We start from the raw sequence: 20,311 nt of genomic DNA, 5'->3' as shown, positions 1-20,311 counted from the left end.
GTTATCAATGAAATTAACTCGATCTGCATCCTTGATAAACTTGCATACCTGTTCATATTTCCATAATCAGCTAAAAACCAAATGAAATAAAGAAAATTAACAAATGGCAGAAAAAATGTGAAAAAGAATGGCTTATGAATCCTCCTACAACGATTGCAAAAGCCCATTGAGATTCAGTAAAAAATGAATTTTTAAGTTGTGTGTGTTGGTATATCTAACGGTGCTTTCAACGTTTTTGCAATTGGAATAATCGAAAGAAGTGTGAAATTGGAGAATAAATTGTTCCTATTTATATTACTTGGAAGTGTAAAATCAACATAAATTGAAAAAAATTACTTGGAAAATTAAAGAAATGACATTGATGATTAGAAATTAGGAGAAGAGAAATTAAAATTTAAGAGTTTGTATTGGAAACCCGTTTAGAAGTGAACCGACAAAGTTGTTGTTTCTCACATATGGAATTCTAGGGTTTATAAAGAGAACCCAAATTGGAAGTGAACAACCGGCTAGGTTGTTCTCGGGTGCTCAAATGATCATTGAAATGCTTGAGAATTTATTTTCCGTTGCGATATGCATATTGATGAAACATAAAATTTTCAAATTGTGTTATAAATATGATTAGGTGCATGTTTGTACGTTTTTCTTTGGTTTTCATTGTTATGGAAACAACATGTGATGCCCTTTTATTATATGCATGTTATATTACTCTGTGAACGTATGCTATTATTTGGGGTTAGAAAAGAGGCGCTACAGCGAGGACATCCTGGAACCATGGCTCGGTAGGATGCACGAGAGAGGCAATCTTCCGGCCGTGGTTGTAGAACTTCTGGGGATCCCTATCCTGAAATTTTCCAAAAAAAACGTTGTTAATAATAAGCAAAGGTATAAATAATTAATCAGAAACTGAGGACAAAAAAGTAATAAGTAATAAGTCTAAGAAGTTTTACATCTTATCCGTCTCAGGCCTGTCAACAAGGATAAATCTAAAGGACCCCCTGGGTAAACGACAGGCGCCTCAGTCGCATCAGTCTCCTCGTGCAGTTCAGGAGGTGGCACCAGAGATCTAGCATCCTTCTCCGGTGGTGGCACATGAGTAGAAGAAGTGTTCCGGCAACTTCTGCGGACATAGGGCGTCTGTGAGGAACCCTCGCCATCATTCTGAGGCCTCTAGGATGAGAGAGTAGATGTGAAAGGCCCCTCTGCTAGAATAGATGTAACATGTACCTCTGTTGGAACGGGGGTATTAGGTGCATCTGCTGGAACGACAGATCCATCTGTCACTTATGACAAGACCTGCATTAATTCGTGCATGTCGCACAGAGGCATGCTGTGAAATCCACCAAGATATAATGCGGTCTGGATGGTCGGCCATAATGTCTTCATTGTATTACAAATAAAATCGAGTTAGATACAATTTAGTAATGAAAAAGAAAAGAAAAAAACAAATTTACTTCCGTACGTACAAATACGGAAATCTTCTGTAGATGTATCTACGGAACAAGCTTACATTTCAAAAAATTGGGTTTGTTCTATAGTTGCATCTACGGAACTACCTAATGTTTATTTTTTTTCATAGATGCACCTACAAAACATTCTGAAACTCCAAGGACGCAACAATGACGTTTGTCACTGTTCCAGAGGCTTAAAAAACCCCATTTTGCCGGCTTGATCGTACGTTTTACACATCCAAAAATACCTAAATTGTCTCTAAACTATGTTTCTAAAAATATTCAATCATTTTTGCGGAGATACATCTACGACAGCAGAATTTTTTTTTTGACAACGCGTATAATGCATAAAAGAACCAAAGAGTGGGGTTAGAGTTTCTCTTTAAAAATAGTTTTTAAAGAATAAATAAAACTTAATCATATTTTAAGTAAATGCTGCCTTAATTATTAAAAATTTCTAATTTTTTCTAATAATTATAAAAATAAATTCAATAATTTTTTTTAAATTTTTGGTAATATCCTAAAAATATATATATTAAATAAGCTTTATTATTTTTCTTTACCTCTATCCTAAATTCAACCTATTTTTTAGTTGAGTTAATTAAGTACGAGCGGGCTAGATTCAAATCCCTGATTAAAATTGTTGATACAATGACTTAAAATAACTTTGAAAACAAAAATGTCAAACAATATTTAATTTTATTTCCTTTCTTAAAATAGTTTTTTAAAACCTAGGCCCTTATTTATATTAGCAGGTTTCTTCAGTACTTCCTGCTAAACGGCGCTGGGTTGAGTGCAAAAAATCAACCACATCACTTCATCATTCTACGATGATTCGGTCGCCGATCGTGCTTCACGATGAACTCATCGCCGAAATACTTTCCATTCTTCCTGTAAAATCTCTTCTTCAATTTAAGTGTGTCTGTAACTCTTGGAAAACTCTCATCTCCGATTCTGCCTTCGTCAAACTGCACCTCAAAAGATCAGCAACACAAATTCCGATGTTTGCAATAATCTTGGATCGCTTGAAGATTACTCCAGGAGAGTCTCCCGACGGTAATGACGATGAATATGAAGAGAATTTCAGTGTTTTTCCATATCCTACTCGTAGTTTACTGGATAATTCCTCAATCACCCTTTTTGACGATCCTTACTATGATGTGGAAAACAAAGGGTGCTCTAATGTATTTGCTTCCTGTAATGGATTGATTCTCTTGGCCAGTGTTATCTTCACCCGTCCCCATAAAAAGTACTGGTTTCAATTGTGGAATCCAGCCACCAAGACAATATCTAAAAAGTTTGGATATTTTTGTGCTTTTCAATATCAAAGTTTCACCTTTGGGCTTGGATTTGATGATTCAACAGACACTTATAAAGTGGTGGTGGCGTCCCGTTACATTGGTAATCAACTGAAATCTAATGTGAGAGTTCTTAGCTTCGGTGATGATGTTTGGAGAAGCATTGAAAGTTTTCCGGTTGTTCCTCTTCCTTTTGAACTCAATAACTATAATATCCATGATGGTGTGTATGTTAGTGGTGCTGTTAACTGGTTGGCTATTCGCAACAACATTGACTACCATAGTTGGATTAATATGAAACTCACGATTAATAAGACTATCACAGTTGAACATTTTGTTATTGTTTCTCTTGATTTGAGGACTGAGACGTATAATCAATATCTTTTGCCCCTTGATTTTGACGAAGTGCCGTCAGCTCAACCAATCATTAGTGTTTTAGGGGGTTGCCTATGTTTTTCTTATTCTTATAAGGAAACTGATTTTGTTATATGGCAGATGAAAAAATTTGGAGTTGAAGATTCTTGGACTCAATTTCTTAAAGTTAGTTATCAAAATCTTCAAATAGATTATGACTTGAGTGGCTATATGAAATATCATTTTCAATTGATACCGTTGCTTCTTTTCGAAGATTGTGATACACTTATGCTTAGGAGCTCTCAAAACTTTGAAGCAATTCTCTATAATTGGAGGGATAATAGAGTAAAGCAAATAAAAGTTACTGCAACAACAAAAGATTTTGAATTTTGGGACCCTGTTAATTATGTTGAAAGTTTAGTTCGGATTAATTAAAAGTAAGTTTCTCTCTTATGATTTACTTGTTTGAATTCGTGTGTTTTTTAAGAATAATGGATATTGTGGCATTGAATTCTCATGTTTGCATTTTGCTGAATTTCAATTTGCCAATTTTTTTGGGTTCAAATTCAATCGTTGAGATTTCTGTATCCTTTATACTACCCGTTAAAACCATTTTGCTTATAATTTTTTTTTGGGTTAAATACGTTTTTCGTCCCTATAAATATGCGTCCCTGCATTTTTATTCCCTATAAAATTTTCCTTCAATGAATGGTCCTTATAAAATTATTATGCACCTAGTTTTTATATTGCAGACATGTTCATAATGTTTTAAAAAGTTCCTGGAAAAAAAAGAAACTCAAAATTTAATTTCTAAGTTGAGATGCTCATTACTTTTATCATTATTTTTTGAAATTTGAAAAATTCATATTTAATTCTTCTCGTTTTAAAAACTTCTAAAACTTGGTAAATAAATATTTTACAGTATTCTAAACATTTAAAAAAAAAATTATTCAAAAATTTAAAAATTAAAGGTTAATTAAACAGTTTTTAAAATTTTAGAAAATAACAGGGACTGAAATTGCATGCATAAAAATTTTAGAAGGACCATTCATTGAAGAAAATTTTTATAGGAATTAAAAATGCAAGGTCGCATATTTATATGGACTAAAAACATATTTAACCCTTTTTATTTATTTATAATTTTCTTAAATAACTTTCAGTTTTCCATGACTTGCTTTGCCAATTACATCTACATACTCTTTGAAATCAGCATAACAAACCTCATTAAAAACATCTTATTTGCCATTATTAATTGTTTCGCCATCTTAAGATAGGACCTTTGACGAAATTAAGAAACGTCCTCAAATAAAATCTTTTACCTGAATCAAGAGAAGCAAAATTTACTTTTCCGTGGAAAAAATCTAATAGTTAAGGCATTTGAATGTAAAATTTGTATTTAATTTTAAAGAAATCAAGCCAACTAAAGTTTACATGAGAAAATTCGTAAACCAAACCATATTAATAGTTGAATATAAACAATGCTCTTTAAGGTAATCCAAAAGATTCGAAGTCTTAAAATTACAACACTTATGTAAACAATTTACTCAATCAAAGTTATAAATGATGATATGATTTTCTCCTACAAATTAAAGTCATTCCTTTGCAAAGTCATGGTGCATGACAAAAACATTTTCATTTTCCACCAACACTGAAATGATTCACTCGAGCTCGAACAAAACACACTGTGAACCTCAAACTTGGCCCGAATAATCAATTAACCATATCTTCATCATTCTTGCAATCTAATGAGATAATAGCATCACAGAATCTAACATAGGATAGTGTTTGTATTTTTGTGGACATAAAACAACATACACTATTTAGAAGCAACTTCATTCTAAATGTAATCAATCAAATAGTTAAAAATAGAAGAGTAATCTACCATATAAGAAAATTTATGGCTCTGGAAAAGACCAAATTACCCTATTAGCTCCACAACCCTCCACGTCTTCTTATTTTTAAAATACCTTCACGTTTTTTGATTTTTTAAATGCTTTCTTCTCTCTTGCTACATCATCTCTTTCTTTTCCTTCTTCATCTTTTCCCAATCTGACTCTTTATCTTTCTCTTCCGTCTTCATCTTTTCCAAATCAGAAAATTAATTCCTACTTTTCAATCTCTCTTTCTTCATCAATAATATCATCTTCTTCATAATGGTTTAGATAAAGGTAGGTGGAGTTAGGGTTCGTACTGATGATGAATACGAAAGGTTTGATAGGGTTATGAACAAGATTTATGGGTTTGGTTGAAGGAAATACACAACTGGTTACTCAACCATCACGTAAGCTATTCATTCTTTTGTGTGTTCACGGTGCTTGATCTGCGCATTTGAAGGAGGAATATGTACCAAGGATGTTTTTACCGGTTACTTTCTTTCATGTTTTTCACTCTCATTCACTCTCATCTTCCTCTTGTTTCCTCTCTCTCTCTCTCTCTCTCTCTCTCTCTCTCTCTCTCTCTCTCTCTCTCTCTCTCTCTCTCTCTCTCTCTCTCTCTCTCTCTCTCTCTCCCAGAAGTAAATTTGTCTCTCTCTCTAAAATCCTTCTTCCAAATTTGCGTTAACGCCGTCGAAGAGTTATGGCAAACAAAGATTTGTACAAGTTTATATATTATTGGGTAGGTTTTGCAATGTGGGTATGATGTAAATGATTTAAATTTGGGATATTTGGGTGTATATGTAAATAAAGTTTGATTAATTTTTCTGAGATTCGAAGTTGGTTTTTCATTTTTGTTTATGCAATATTGTTATGAAATAATTAATTAACTTTATGTATTAGATTAACTTTCTGCAATATTGATTAACTTTCTGTATTAGATTTACCGCCGCTGCCAACACTGACAGCGGAAAAATCTGAACATGAAAGGTATTTCTATTTTATGCTCCTTACTTTTCGGTTTTAGCTTTTGTGATTGTTCACATTTCTCTGAAGGATTGGAAAGGGGGAAGTTGTTTGTTGTTCTGCTGATAAACATCTTACTGAAAACTTGCTTTTTGTCACACATGGTATGTATCATATACAAAGTTTTGTGAATGCAGAAAAATTATATTTATACCCCAAATATAAAGAAAATATGTTTTTCTTTTAAATTGAATAAAATTTTTTGGTTAAATAATTTTGTCTTTCTGTTTTTTCATTATTATTACATTTTAGAATCAAATTCGTGCGGCCGCACGAGTATCCTGTTTCTTCACACCAATACCTGTACGAACGCACGGGTATCCAGAACATAATTCGTGCGAACTCACGAGTTACTAATATTTTTATTTTAAAATTATTTTTAATTTAAGATACAATATTTTTTAAGATAATATATTGAAAATTGAAACATATAAATATATGATTGATGTAAAACAAATTTGTTTTTATTTTAAAAATAATGAACTCTTTTGGTAATATAATTTTGTTTTTCTTATTACATTTTGAAAACAAAAGCGTGCGTGCCACACCAAATACCCATACCAATGCATGTGTAACATACCAATACCGTGTGATCGCACGGGTAACCATAGCAAAATTCGCGCGAACGCACAAATTATTATATATTTTGTACAATTAAAAAAGTAAAACTAATGTATTAATACAAACACGATAAAAATGTTTTGTTTTTTATTATTTATGTATCTAATAATTTTATTTTAAAATTATTTTTAATTTAAGATAAAAAATTATTTAAGAAAATATATAAAAAATTGAAATATATATTATTGTTGTAAAACTATTTTTGTAAAATCATTATGTTTTTATTTTAAAAATATGTTTTTTTTTATATTATAATCTATTTTGGTAAAATAGTTTTGTTTTTTCATTAATATTTTAATTATATTTTAGAAATAAAGCGTGCGTACCATAACAGAACCCGGCCCGTGCAGACGCACGGGTATCATATTAGTGAAGTAATAAAAAAGAAAAAAAATACCAAAAAATCGAAAGTAACATCAAAGGAATGCATGAAGAAGACGAACATCCAACGATAACATTTGAAAAAATTTCATGATCGAAACATTTTATAATATCAAACAAATTACACGTTAAAACTAGTATGTCAACTTACATTATTTGTATCAAACTCCATGTGGTATGTCTTGAATTTCATGCTGAGAGTGTTAATAGTTGCTGTAATCTTCTTTATGAATTTCAACAAACAGTTGTACAAAAAAGAAAAAGCAAACACATTTTTTTTATAAGATTATGAATATAAAAAAGAAATTGGATCATAAAATAGAGAGTGGAACTCTATCAAAACCCTCTCATAGGATTAAGCAAACCTAAAGAATGACAAACCAAATATGTTCTTTACAAAATCAATCTTAATATACAAAGGTAAAGAGGAAAAGTGAGTAGTATCAGTCAAAGAAAGACCTCAATTAATAAGGGCATCTGCACAATTATTCTCTTATCTAAAAATGTGAGAAACTACAAAATTCTACTTAGATACAAGATTAATGTAATTAAGCCATCTATTCCTAATCAACCAGGGCACAAAATAAGGAGGAGTGAAAGCTTTTAACCACCGTCCTCGAGTCCGTTTTCAACCAAACAAAATGTCAATTCTTCTCGTGAGTAAACTCTATTGCTAATATAGCACTAGAGAGTTTGACAATGAGAGAATTGGAGACAGTGGCGGATTCAGAATTTTTTTTAGTGGGGGCAAATAATATTGTATACATTTGATTAGAGAATCTTTTATGATTTTTTAAAATAAAAAAAATCATATAAATTATAATTTTTTTTCATTGCCAACAACACTATCAAATATTATTAGTTTTCATATTTTAACCATGTTTTATGATTTTTTTTATATCGCCAACAATACTATCAAATATATTAGTTTATATATAAGTAACTTAATAATCATTTAACAATTTATCTTTCATACGGCTGTGCATTCTATTTTTCACAAAATTTCTAATAAATAAATTTTTTTCAACAATAACACATGCTACAAATATAAATAGTTTTTAATAAAACGTATAACAAAAAAAAAATCTTCCAAACTTACTTTTGTAGCAGAAATAAAAAGCTAAAATTAAATGGATTAAAATAAAATTATTAAAGAAATAAAAAACAAAATTTATAATTATACACATTAAAAATCAAAATTTTATATGATAAAATAAAACTAATAGAAAGTGAAAGGAGAAAATGCCTATAAATTAAGGAGAATAAGTATGTGGAGGTTTTAATTAAAGAGTTAAAATAAGTGTGATTTAATGGGGGCTAAATAAATAATAATATAATACTGTGAATGAAATTGAAAACTGTGTGGGGGCTTGAGCCCCCATTCTCATATACATGGATCCGCCCCTGATTGGAGACTCATAAATTGGAAGCAAAAGCACCCAAAAAAGAATCACCATTGTCTCTAGCGATGCCTCCACAGGCCGAAGAACCCGAAGGGGATTCGGAGGCTCCATGACAATTCAACTTTAGCCAATTCCTTAGAGGGGGCTGCCAAAAAACCTCCAAAATATTTGGGGCATGAGGCAAGAGGTAATCTATTAAAAATATTGTTTAGATTAATATATTTTAATTTTAGATTTTTAGATGTAAAATTATCAAATTATTACGATCAATTTTATTTTATATTTTCTTTTCAATAAATAATAAAATCAACACATCTAAACATAGTATATTTTTTAAAAAAATTACCAAGGTTTATTATTTATATGTAAGCTTTTTAAATGAACCAATTATAAAATGCACATCATAAATGCTATTATTTAAATGTCATAGAAAATAATTTTAATTTTTTTAAAAAATAAAATTTATCTAATTAGAACTATATAGATAAAAAAACATTGGGCTCTATGTCGTAGCCTCAGTGGCCTACCCCTAGATTCGACCATGTTATATACAAAACAGTTACAACATAAAAATATAATAGTTCACCTTTCAAGCTTTAAAGTGTGAGGATGGTTTGCAACATGGTAATGAGACATGATGTGCGACGAAGATGATGTTGTTCAAAGAATAAAGTTAGAAGATGTATTGGTCAAAATGTACAGGTGTGCGGGTTCCCCTTATAAGGGCAGGATGACTCAAAGATCTTAGAAGGTATATTACACTATATGGTGGTTATGGCTTATCCACTATTTCAAGAAGCCATGTATGATGGTGTTTAACAGTGGTTTCAAGAATCCTACCATAAGTGAGGTAAGAGGCTATGCGAATAAATAAAGTGCTTAGATATAAGTGTATGTGGGTGAGAGATATTTATAAAGGCCTTTTAGGCCTAGGGTTTTTTTTGGTAAGAGTCACCGTCCAATCAGTCAACAATGGACCGTTGAATCCCTATTTCCTAGTAGGACGTGGGTCAATGAATGACCATGACTTCTCTCTACCCCATAAACGTATTTTCCTTAAGTTTCCCAGGATTGGGCAAGACAATATCTCCCATCGGGCGACATCTTATCGTCCCCTCTCCTTGGGCGTCCTCTAGCCCCCACCTTTGGAGATCCCCATACGAATATAACATTATATAGTTCCTCAAGAACAAGGCCTTTTGATATAGGACGAAGTGGTTTTTAGATCGAGACTCAAGGGAGTACCCCAAGGACCTAGATTTCTTGAGGACATATTTTCTTAGATGATGATTCTATCATCTTGAGAGATCTATGTCTCTTTAATGAGAGCTTAATTGACATGGATGAGACTATAATTTCCTCTGTGAGGCATTTGAATTTTCGGGTGTGACTTCCATCGAGTCCTCGGGAAAGACTTGTGGTAATGTCTCTTAGGTTGAATATTTGTCGCGCCTTTCAGGCGTGATTATTGAGTCTTGTCCCGCTCGAGGAGACACTTAGTCCGTCAGGGGAGGGTTTAGATGGCCTGGGGTGTCTAAGTCCCTAAAGCGAAGTTGTATGTAGCCCGAATGATGAGACAAAGCCCCTCACGTGAGGCGTTTGACCTTTTGGGCAGGACTTCCATTGACCTGGAAAGACTTTTGGTTAAGTCTTTCAGGCTAGTTATATGCCGCACCTCTTTAACATGACTCTCGAGCCTGGTCTCGCTTGGGAAGGCACTGAGTCCCTCAAACAAGGGATTAGTTAGCCTGGGGAGTTTAAGTCCCTCAGGAGGAATTTTATGTAGTCCAGTTCATGAGAATAAGTCTCCCAGACAGGACATTTATTCTTTCTGGAAGGACTTCCATCGAGTCCTCGGGCAAGACTTGTGGTCAAGTCTCATAAGCTCTTTTGCGTCTCTCATGGAATTATAACACTCACTCTATTAGGAATCCTACCTATTAGAGCCAAACTGAAGCTAGTAAAGTGGTGGACTATTGACTCACACATGGATAAGGAAAACATCTCGAGTTAGTTATAAATCCTAGACCATAAATCTACTGTTGCAGCGCAAGACAAAAACAGGTGCTCACCAGTTTCAACTCTCTACAAAGCAACATGCGCACACTAGTTCATGATTCTGCACACAAAAAAATATCCAGATACATATGAGCTAGATCATGCTTACCCAACCATCCACTCTTTCAAAAGCTCAGCATCTTTCCATCTCCAAATTTCCCTCTAAAACAGGCTGCGACAATATTAACGTTATTATCCAAGAGATCGATACATAGCAAATTGAGATCACACCACCAAATTGAGTGTTTTCCCCTATATTGTTAAACGAACCCTCCCTCACAACATATAAGATTTCCCCATATCTATAAGTTAGAGGCTTGTGTCAAATCGCCTCCCTCTCATTAAGAATACGCCAGTAGTACCACTTGCACATAAATGTTTAATTAAAGAGATCAAAATGTTTCAAACCAAGACCACCATTTTTCTTATCGCATCACACCTTCTTCCAACTTAATCAATTAATCTTTCTCTTCCTATCCTCACCACCCCACAAAAAATTACGTTGCATCTTTATGATTTCCTTAATGACAACTTTAGGTGCTTTGAAGTCTATTTATATTGAAATAATGAATTAAATATAATTTTAGTTCTAAATATTTGTATTTTATATTTAATGCAAGATAAAGATTAAAAAAATTACAATTAGAATATATTTAACTGTAAAACTAAATATTAAGTTGATATTAAGATAAAATAGGTAACATTTATTTTTGTTTATAAATAACTAAAACCATATTTATTGGCTCTGATTGAAGAAAAAACTTTTTTTCTCCTCACCTTTTTTTAAGCAAGATATTATAAACGGGAGAACTAATGATTCTCCAACCTGATTACACGAAGAGACGGGAAGGCCCGAAAAAAAAAAATTACAATCCAATTAAAATTACGAGAGATATAACAAAGGCACCATGTTAAACTCGTAAAAGGAATAACTGGGATGAGTAATTTTTCTACAAAATGACCACTTCCAAACCAACAGTGTCATTGAAATTCCACCTACTCTCGGAAACAAACTCCATTCCTAACCAACCATAAAGTCCAAGTGGTAGCAAGCCAAACAACACCAACCTTCATCTCTTTAAACTTCTCCTCACCTTGATTTGAACACCGAAAGAAGGGCTATGAGCAGGTTGGATAGGCTATGAGCAGGTTGGATAGGTTCCTGTTATCCAATAAATTGATAGAAAAATGGAATGTTACTGATCAAAGGGTAGGGAAGAGAGACATTTCTGACCATAGCCCAATTTGGCTCAATTCGGGCAAGAAGAATTGGGTCCAAAACCCTTTAGATTCATTAACGCTTGGTTTAAGCACGAGTTATTCAAGCCGTTTATCAAGGAGGAGTGGTCAAAGTTGATAGTGGAAGGGAGGGGTGACTTCATTTTGTAGTATCCACTTTTCTATCTTGTAGCCTTGATATTTTACCTATCAAATTCCTTGGTGTGCTAGTGGGGGAGATAATTCGGGGAAATTATCCATGTGGAAAGGAGTTATCAATCAATTCAAGAAAAGATTAGCAGTGTGGAAGGGAAGAAATCTCACAATGGCTGGTAGGGTGACTTTAATTAATTCGGTGCTAAATGCTATACCCATTTACTCTTTCTCTTTCTACAAAGCACCTTCCAAAGTTGTGCAAGAAATACGAAGCATCCAAAGTTCTTTTTTATGGAGCGGAAGCGAGAACAAAAGAAAGGTGCACTGGGTGTCTTGGAAAACAGTTTGTGATAAAAGAGAGAAGGGTGGTCTCGGTGTGAAGGATGTTGAAGCCCAGAACTTAGCACTTTTGAACAAATGGAAATGGCGAGTTGTAAACGAGAAAGATGCTGTCTGGCAAAATATTCTTAGGAGTAGATATGGAAATCTTGTTGTGAAGGTGCTATTAGGCGAGGAAAGCGTGCTGTATCAGAGGGATTCGATATGGTGGAGGGATCTAGTAACGACCGACAAATCCATTTGCAGTCTGAATTATTGTTTTGCAGGAGAAGTTAGTTGCGGAGTCCACAATGGCATAGGAATTCCTTTTTGGTTGTCAAAGTGGCTGGGAAACCAAAAATTAGCGGAAGCCTTCCCTGAAATTTTCGACTTGGCCATCAATGCGAATTGCAGTGTCGCAGAGGCAGGAGCGTGGAGTAACGGCGAATGGACTTGGAACCTTTCAGCTCTAGTCGATAATAGGGACTGCATCGACACCATTTTGTGGGAAGAATTTGAGCTTGCTGTGCAACAGGCTCACATGAATTTGTAAATTCTGTGCTGCATAACTACACCTGCTATCTCAAGACTCAGATTGTTCAACATACTTTATTTTTCAGTGTTGATGATATACAATATGCAAAAAGAACAGAAGCTCATTCAATGTCCACATGCAATGTTGAATAATTCTATTGCTCTAAAGTTTTACTTATTAAAAAATTTGTCCATGATGATGTTGTATTATGCAACCATTATCTAGAAACAGCTATTCCAACATCGCCATATAGTATATACTAATCATATTGATTTTCTCAATACAAGCAACATGCTCAATATACATTTAACCTAAGCCACAAAACACAAATTCAAACAAGTAAATCATAAGAGAGGAACTTACTTTTAATAAATTGGAACTAGGCTTTCAACATAATCTTGGACAGAATCGGACAATAAATAATATCTTTTTCTACTTACATTAACTTTTATCCGCTTTACTCTATTATCTCTCCAATTATAGAGAATTGCTTGAGGTTCTTGAGTGCTTCTAAGCATAATTGTATCATCATCTTCCAAAAGAAGCAAAGGTATCAATTGAAATTTATACTTTGTAGTTTCGTCACTATAGTCATAATCAATTTGAAGGTTGTAATAACTAATTTTAACAAATTGAGTCCAAGAATCTTCAACCCCAAATTTCTTCATTTGCCATATAACAAAATCCGTTTCCTTAAAAGAATAAGAAAAACAAAGGCAGCCCCCTAAAACACCAATGGTTGGTTCTGTAGGCGGCACTTCGTCAAAACCATAGGGCACAACATACTGTTTGTACATCTCAGTCCTCAAATCAAGGGAAACAATAACAAAACATACAACAGCAATATTCTTAATGAAATGACTATTATGGTCAATGTTGTCGTGAATAGCCAACCAGTTAAGAGCACCACTCAAATACACACGACTATACTCACCATAACTAGGGTTATATTCATGATAGTCCAAATGAAGAGGAGCAACTGGAAAACTTTCAATGTTTCTCCATACATCATCACCGAAACTAAGTATTTTCACCTCGGTTTCCAGTTGATCACTAATGTAACGGGATGCCACCACTTTATAAGTGCTTGTTGAATCATCAAAACCAAACACAAAGCCGAAAGGTTGATTTGTAAAATCACAAAAATATCCAAATTTTTTAGATATTGTCTTGGTGGCTGGATTCCACAAACGAAACCAGGACTCTCTATCGGGACGGGTGAAGGAATGACCAGCCAAAAGAATCAGTCCATTACAGGAACCAACTACATTAGAACATCCTTTGTTTTTCACATAATAGTAAGGATCTTCCATAACGGTGAATGAGGTGGTATTGAGTAAACTACAAATAGGATATGGAACAACACTGTAATCATGTTCAAATGTATCGTGACTAGCGTAGGGAGGCCTTTTGCGAATAGTCTTCGTATGATGCGTGACTAGTATGAACATGGGATTTTGTGTTGCTGATCTCTTGAGGTGCAATTTGACGAAGGCGGAATCAGAGATGAGAGTTTTCCAAGATTTACTGACACACTTAAATTGAAGAAGATATTTGACGGAAAGAAAGGAAAGTAATTCGGCAATGAGATCATCGGGAAGGACGACCGGTGACGGATTCATGATAGAAAGATGCAGTGATGTGGTTGATTATTTGCAATCAACCCAGCGCTGTGGCCTGTGGCTGAAGGTTGAAACTTGAAACTCTAAAACTATAAAGGAAGTACTTATTAGGGTTTTGAAAATATTTAAGGCCTTTTTAAATCAAATATTTACCGTCCAAAATAACACACCTCTAATAAAAGTTAAAATTAAATTTTTATTCTATTAAAAAATAAAAAACCTAGATTCAAATTATTTACTGAAACGGATCATATTTAGCTTTATTTTTTAACAATATCATGTTAAATTAAAACAATATAGAAAAAACTAAAAAAAATTTAGCCATCTTATTAATCTGTTTTTTATTTATTTATCAAGATATATAGAAAGGGATCAAAAGATTCAAGCAAGATTACAAGAGGAGGGGCTAAAAAATGTCCAAAATAAAAGAAAATTACTCACTAAAAATTGCTCTTTTAAATTCGGTTTAGATTTAAAGGAGTGGTTTATCTATTGGAGCTTCTTTTGTCGGTCTAAGAAAGTTAAAATTGCGAAAGTTGGTACCGTTTGACTAGCTATTTTATGGAGCTTGTGGATGCGTAGGAATGATATAGTCTTTAACCATGGATCGTGGAACTCGAGGGATGTTGTATGGAGTTGTAAGACTTTAGTTTGGAGGTGGTCGTATATTGGAAAAATTACATATTCCAATTATAACTTCTTTGAGTTTAGCAATAACCCATTGTTTTACTTAAGTTAAGTTTCAATCGGTTTGTAATTTTCTTTTTTGACTTTTTGGTGTTGTAATTTCGAACGGTTGGAGTTTAATATACATTTCTTGATTTAAAAAAAAAGTATAGCAAAGGGTTTTTGCTAAACTCATAAAAGTTACAATTAGGATGATTAATTTTTCCTATAAAAGACCACCTCCATAACAAAGCTTTGCATCCCCAAACGACATCTCTAGCATTCCAACCATAGTTTTTAAAAATGATATCATTCCTACAAAGCCAAATACTCCAAACAATAGCCAACCAAACGCTACCCACCTTACTACTCTTAATTTTCAACCTATGACAAGCACAGCTCCACCTACAAAAACTTTCTTTAAAATCATGAATCACTTGGAATTCCAATCCCAATCAATCGGACATTTCCTTCTAAACATCCACCATTTTACGGCAATACAAAAGCGAATGATTCGACGATTCGGTAACTTCTTCACAAAATACGCAATCAAGACTAGAAGAGGAGGGAATGATTCCTCTAAGAAAAAGAGAGTCCTTTGTAGGAATTCTATTAAGGAGACATCTCCAACAAAAAGCTCTCACTTTAAGAGGCACTTCAACTTTTTAAATAGAAGAAAATGAGAAATCATAACGATTAGGCGGTCCAAAATTAACATACCTCTCACATAAGACCGAGTAACAAGACGCTACTGAAAAACAACCGGTAGGGAGTATTAAAATACCTCTCTCATGAGAGACATATATTATTTATAAGACATATATTCTGAATGTATCTAATCTCATTTTAGGTTCATTGGCGTAATCCTCTATGCACCCCGAATTTGTTTGTAGGACTCCCATTAACCAACACCTTATTTTTTAAAATTGTCCATCTATCTTTCATTTAAAAGTACAAATTTAAAGCAATAAACTTAATTATACCTTAAAAAATTGCAATTTGTTGTCTCATTGAATTTTTTTTGTTTAGTAAAATTTGAATGAGACGTATTCCTAACATTCAAGTGGAGTGATGCGAATAATAAATGTTCAGGAGCCATGAGATTTTAGAAACTAAAGACCATATTTTCTTAAGTTGTCATTCCAGTAACAAAATTTAGAGAGCCATTATTATTCGTTATGGTAATAAGGTGTCCTTAAATGTTCAGGAATTTGTAAGTTTTTTCTCGCATCATAAGCTGTGAAGGATAAAATCGTTGTACCGTTTACGTCACTTGGTTGGTAATGTCGTGGAGTATCTGGTTAACACAAAATGCTATTATTTTTTAAGGTAGGAATCTAATCTTTGAAGATTGTTTATCGACTATTCAGTTTTTATCCTGGAAATGGTACAGTGTCAGATGCATCTCTCCTATTATGTGCAGCTTTTACAATTAGTACACTACGCCTTTGTAAGTAGGCAGATAGATTTAGATCGGATCTAGTTTTTGTATGCGGGTTTGAGTACCCATTGTGTTGTTTTTATATCATCGTTTATTAAAATAAATAAAATAAATCTTAAATATGATTGTCTCCGAAATATATTTCTTCCTTATTTAAAATAATTTGTATGGATTAGTAAGGAACCAATGAATTCTCTAATAAAGAATGCTATCCTATTGTTTCATGGTTTTTTCTCCAATGAAATTTTAATGAGATGTATACCTTATGTTATAAATGGAACGATTATGAATGATAATTGATGAAAAGATTTCATATAGATTTTACATTCATAATATATGTCCTATAAATAAAGTTCATACTGTATTCAAAACAACCTTTCATAATAGAATAATACAAATACACTCATTTCTTTCTTCTAATGTTTTTGTTTAGTTTCATATATGACATGATGATTTAGTTTTAGCTTAAAAACTTTTCTTTATTTTATTTTGTAATAGTAATTCTTTTTTATCAAATTCTGTACATTGGAATTTACAACATTGAAGTAAATTATGCATCAGCCACTTATGCCAAAAGGTTACTCCCTCTGGTCATTATTATAAAAAAATATTCTCTTTTTAGGTTCATTGAATAATGAGTGTATATGATCTTTTATGTAGATTAGAAACATCCATTACGCAATGAACCTAAAATAAGAATATTTGCTTATAATATAATTCAGACTAGAGGGAGTATTTTTCTACAATATATCTAATAGAAATTTCAATTTTCATTTTAGATTAAATGTCAATTTCGTAGGCATATATAATTTGCCGTTTTATGCTATTAATATGGATGATATGAATTTGTTTACAGATTCATCATTTTTATTTTTGACGATTTTGAATTTGTGTTGCAATAATTTACTCTATCAATTATAATAAATAAATATTTTATTTAGTAAAAACAAAATAGAAAAAGACCTTAAGTAATATGTCGAAGCTGTTCCATCCGACACTCTCCAAATTGTTGAAATCAAACTTAAACCAAAGCAAACACCAACACTAGAGGAACCAACCCCAAGGAAACCAAAAACAAAAACAGAATCCAATAGGTAAATAAAAGCAAAAATCCTGAAGACATGTTATGGAGTGTATATGATAATCCAGTTGGGCCCATTCATGCAATGTTGTTGGTAAATGGTAATGGTGCTACCAGTGAGTCAAATCACAGTTCACTACTATAAACCCTCTCTTTATTAATGGAAAATCCATCTATAACAGCAGAAAAATTTGTGCTTTACCATCTTTAAAAATTTAAACAATCATGTTCATGTCAACAACCGTTTTATACAGTTGAAACATAAACTGAAAACAAGTATCCGAACATGCTCATACAATTATACTCATACAAACCATGTAGATTTTCTTAATATGCAGTTTACCTCAACAATCATTTAAAAGAATATTCACACAATCAGTATCTTTGAAAACAACATATTCAAATGAACATAAATTCAAACATGTAGTAAACCATGGAAGAGAAACTTACTTTCAACATAATCCTTGGCATCCTTCCAAAATACATGATCGCTAGTGCTATTATCGGTAATAGTTCTACTTATAAGAACTTTTGTCCGCTCTACTCTATTATGTCTCCAATTATAGAGAATTGCTTGGTTTTCTTCATTGCTTTTAAGTACTAGTGTATCACCATCTTCAGATAGAAGCAATGGCACCAATTCAAAATAATTTTTTCTCCAATCAACACTAAAGTCATGGTCTATTTGAAGTTGCTGATAACTAATTTTAAGGAATTGAAACCAAGAATCCTCGACCCCGAATTTCTTCATCTTCCATATAACAAAATCGGTTTCTTTATAAGAATAAGAAAAACAAAGACAGCCCCATAACACACCAACCGTTGGTTTTCTAGGTGGTACTTCATCAAAACCATGTGGCAATGGATACAGATTGTATGTCTCGTTGCCAAATCAAGAGAAACAATAACAAACTGTTCAACTGTAATATCCTTATGGTAATGAGAATACCTAAAGTAACTGTCCATATGATTAATATGATTAATAGCCATCCAATTAAGAGTGCCACACAAATACACGCTACCATATATACTAAGACCGTCAAAGTCCAAATTAAGAGGAATGACAGGAAAACTTTCAATATTTCTCCAAACATCGCTCCCCAAACTAAGAACTCTCATCTCGGTCGTCCATTCATAACAACAAACACGAGACGCCACAACTTTATAAGTACCTGTTGAATTATCACAACCAAATGCAAAACCAAATTCTTGAGGTGGAGAATTACTAAAATCATTGAAGTACCCAAAAGTTTGAGATGTTGTCCTGGTGGCTGGATTCCAAACACGGAGCCAGTAGCTATCATGCCGAATGCCGCCCCAACTATCAAGACAGCATCCCGCCAAAAGAATTAGTCCATTGCATGAACCAACTATATCAGAGCATCCTTTGTCTCTCACATGATAGTAAGGATCGTCAAAAAGGGTAAATGAAGGGTTGTCGAGTAAACTGCGTATAGGGTATGGAACAACACTGTGCTCACATTCCTCGTCACTACCATATGAGGAATCTTCGGGGACATGTTTTACACGATGCGTGATTAGTGTGAATAGAGTATTTCGTGTCGCTGATCTCTTGAGATGCAATTTCACAAAATCGGGATGGGAAATGAGTGTTTTCCAATACTTACTGAGACATCTGAATCGAAGAAGAGATTTGACGGGTAGAAAGGAAAATACCTCGGTGATGAGATCGTCGGGGAGTACCACTGGCGACGGAGATGCTGCTGATTGAGTATTCTTATTTGTAATGAACGTAGAAATGTGGTTGAAACCTAAATAATTGGTAATGAATAAGAGAAATGCCGTTAGGTGGAGTATTGCCATTTTAAATACCCCGGCTACAAATAATGCAACATCAGTTTTCTCCCTAACTTTCTTCATTTCCGGCCATCCCTAAACCTTTCTGAACCCAAATACATATAGCAGTATAAACAAGGATATAATGGTAAATTATGCTGCAGTTAATTCACTATCCACTTTTATTCCCTTTAGACGCTTCCATTTCTTTTCTCATTAACTATTTCATTGGCTTAAATGCTGTTTTTATTCTCACATTTTTCAATTATTTAATTTTGTCCTTCCATTTCCTCTCCCAAATTTGCTTCCTTATGCATTTAAAAGTTTTCAATAACATGAAGACTAAATTTTGTTTATGCGGCATTTAAAAAGTTAAATCACACAGTAGTTGTGGCAAAAAATAAAATAAAATGGTTTTTTTTTAATAAGCAATTGATTATAAGATATCGCACTAGGGGTGCAACCCTTACAACAAGGAAACACTAAAAAGTGTTGGTACAAAATAGTGGTAATTTATACCAATCATAAAAATTAATCCTACTTGGAGATTCCCTATTGCTAACCCATCTCCAAGAAAAAAACATTATATTAGATATCACCTCATCAAAGCTAAAAATAGCATTGTCAAAAATAATGGTGTTTCTCATGTACCACATACACCATATTAAAGCCATCCAAATTGAAATTAGGTTAGCTAAAGGTAAAATAAAATGGCTGATGTGAAAAAAAATTTCTTAACGTGAAAAATCAAAATTAGTGTTTTAAAAACCGGTGAAGGTACTGTGGGTCACTGGTTTATTGGTCGAACCACTGGGTCACTGGTCGAACCGCATGACTAAATCAGGTTAAATCGGATAACTCGGTTGAATAGACCGGTCGTTATAACAAAATTATATAGGTATAAAATCTGTCGAACAAGATGATTCAGTCTCTACAAAATATAACTAGCACTTAATTTTTTTGAAAATATCATATTATAAAAGAATTCACGAGTTCATAATTTAAATTCAAATT

General features: G+C 33.1%; 2 protein-coding genes and 1 pseudogene across 2 annotated transcripts; 1 reads left to right on the top strand and 2 right to left on the bottom strand.

Moving 5' to 3' along the window:
• The first annotated feature begins 2,278 nt into the window (after positions 1-2,278).
• On the top strand, positions 2,279-3,535 carry LOC131614397 (F-box/kelch-repeat protein At3g23880-like). The gene has a single exon (XM_058885986.1). The coding sequence runs from the start codon at positions 2,279-2,281 to the stop codon at positions 3,533-3,535; it is 1,257 nt and encodes a 418-aa protein (XP_058741969.1).
• A 9,520-nt stretch (positions 3,536-13,055) lies between these two features.
• LOC131614396 (F-box/kelch-repeat protein At3g23880-like) lies at positions 13,056-14,312 on the bottom strand. Its single transcript, XM_058885985.1, has one exon. The coding sequence runs from the start codon at positions 14,310-14,312 to the stop codon at positions 13,056-13,058; it is 1,257 nt and encodes a 418-aa protein (XP_058741968.1).
• Positions 14,313-17,915: 3,603 nt separating this feature from the next.
• On the bottom strand, positions 17,916-19,381 carry LOC131614395 (F-box/kelch-repeat protein At3g23880-like; annotated as a pseudogene).
• Between the last annotated feature and the right edge of the window lie 930 nt (positions 19,382-20,311).

The sequence above is a fragment of the Vicia villosa genome, linkage group LG6, assembly GCF_029867415.1.
Source record: "Vicia villosa cultivar HV-30 ecotype Madison, WI linkage group LG6, Vvil1.0, whole genome shotgun sequence".
NCBI lineage: Eukaryota > Viridiplantae > Streptophyta > Magnoliopsida > Fabales > Fabaceae > Vicia > Vicia villosa.
Note: the sequence above shows the minus strand (reverse complement) of the source record. Positions and strands in the feature narration are given on the sequence as shown.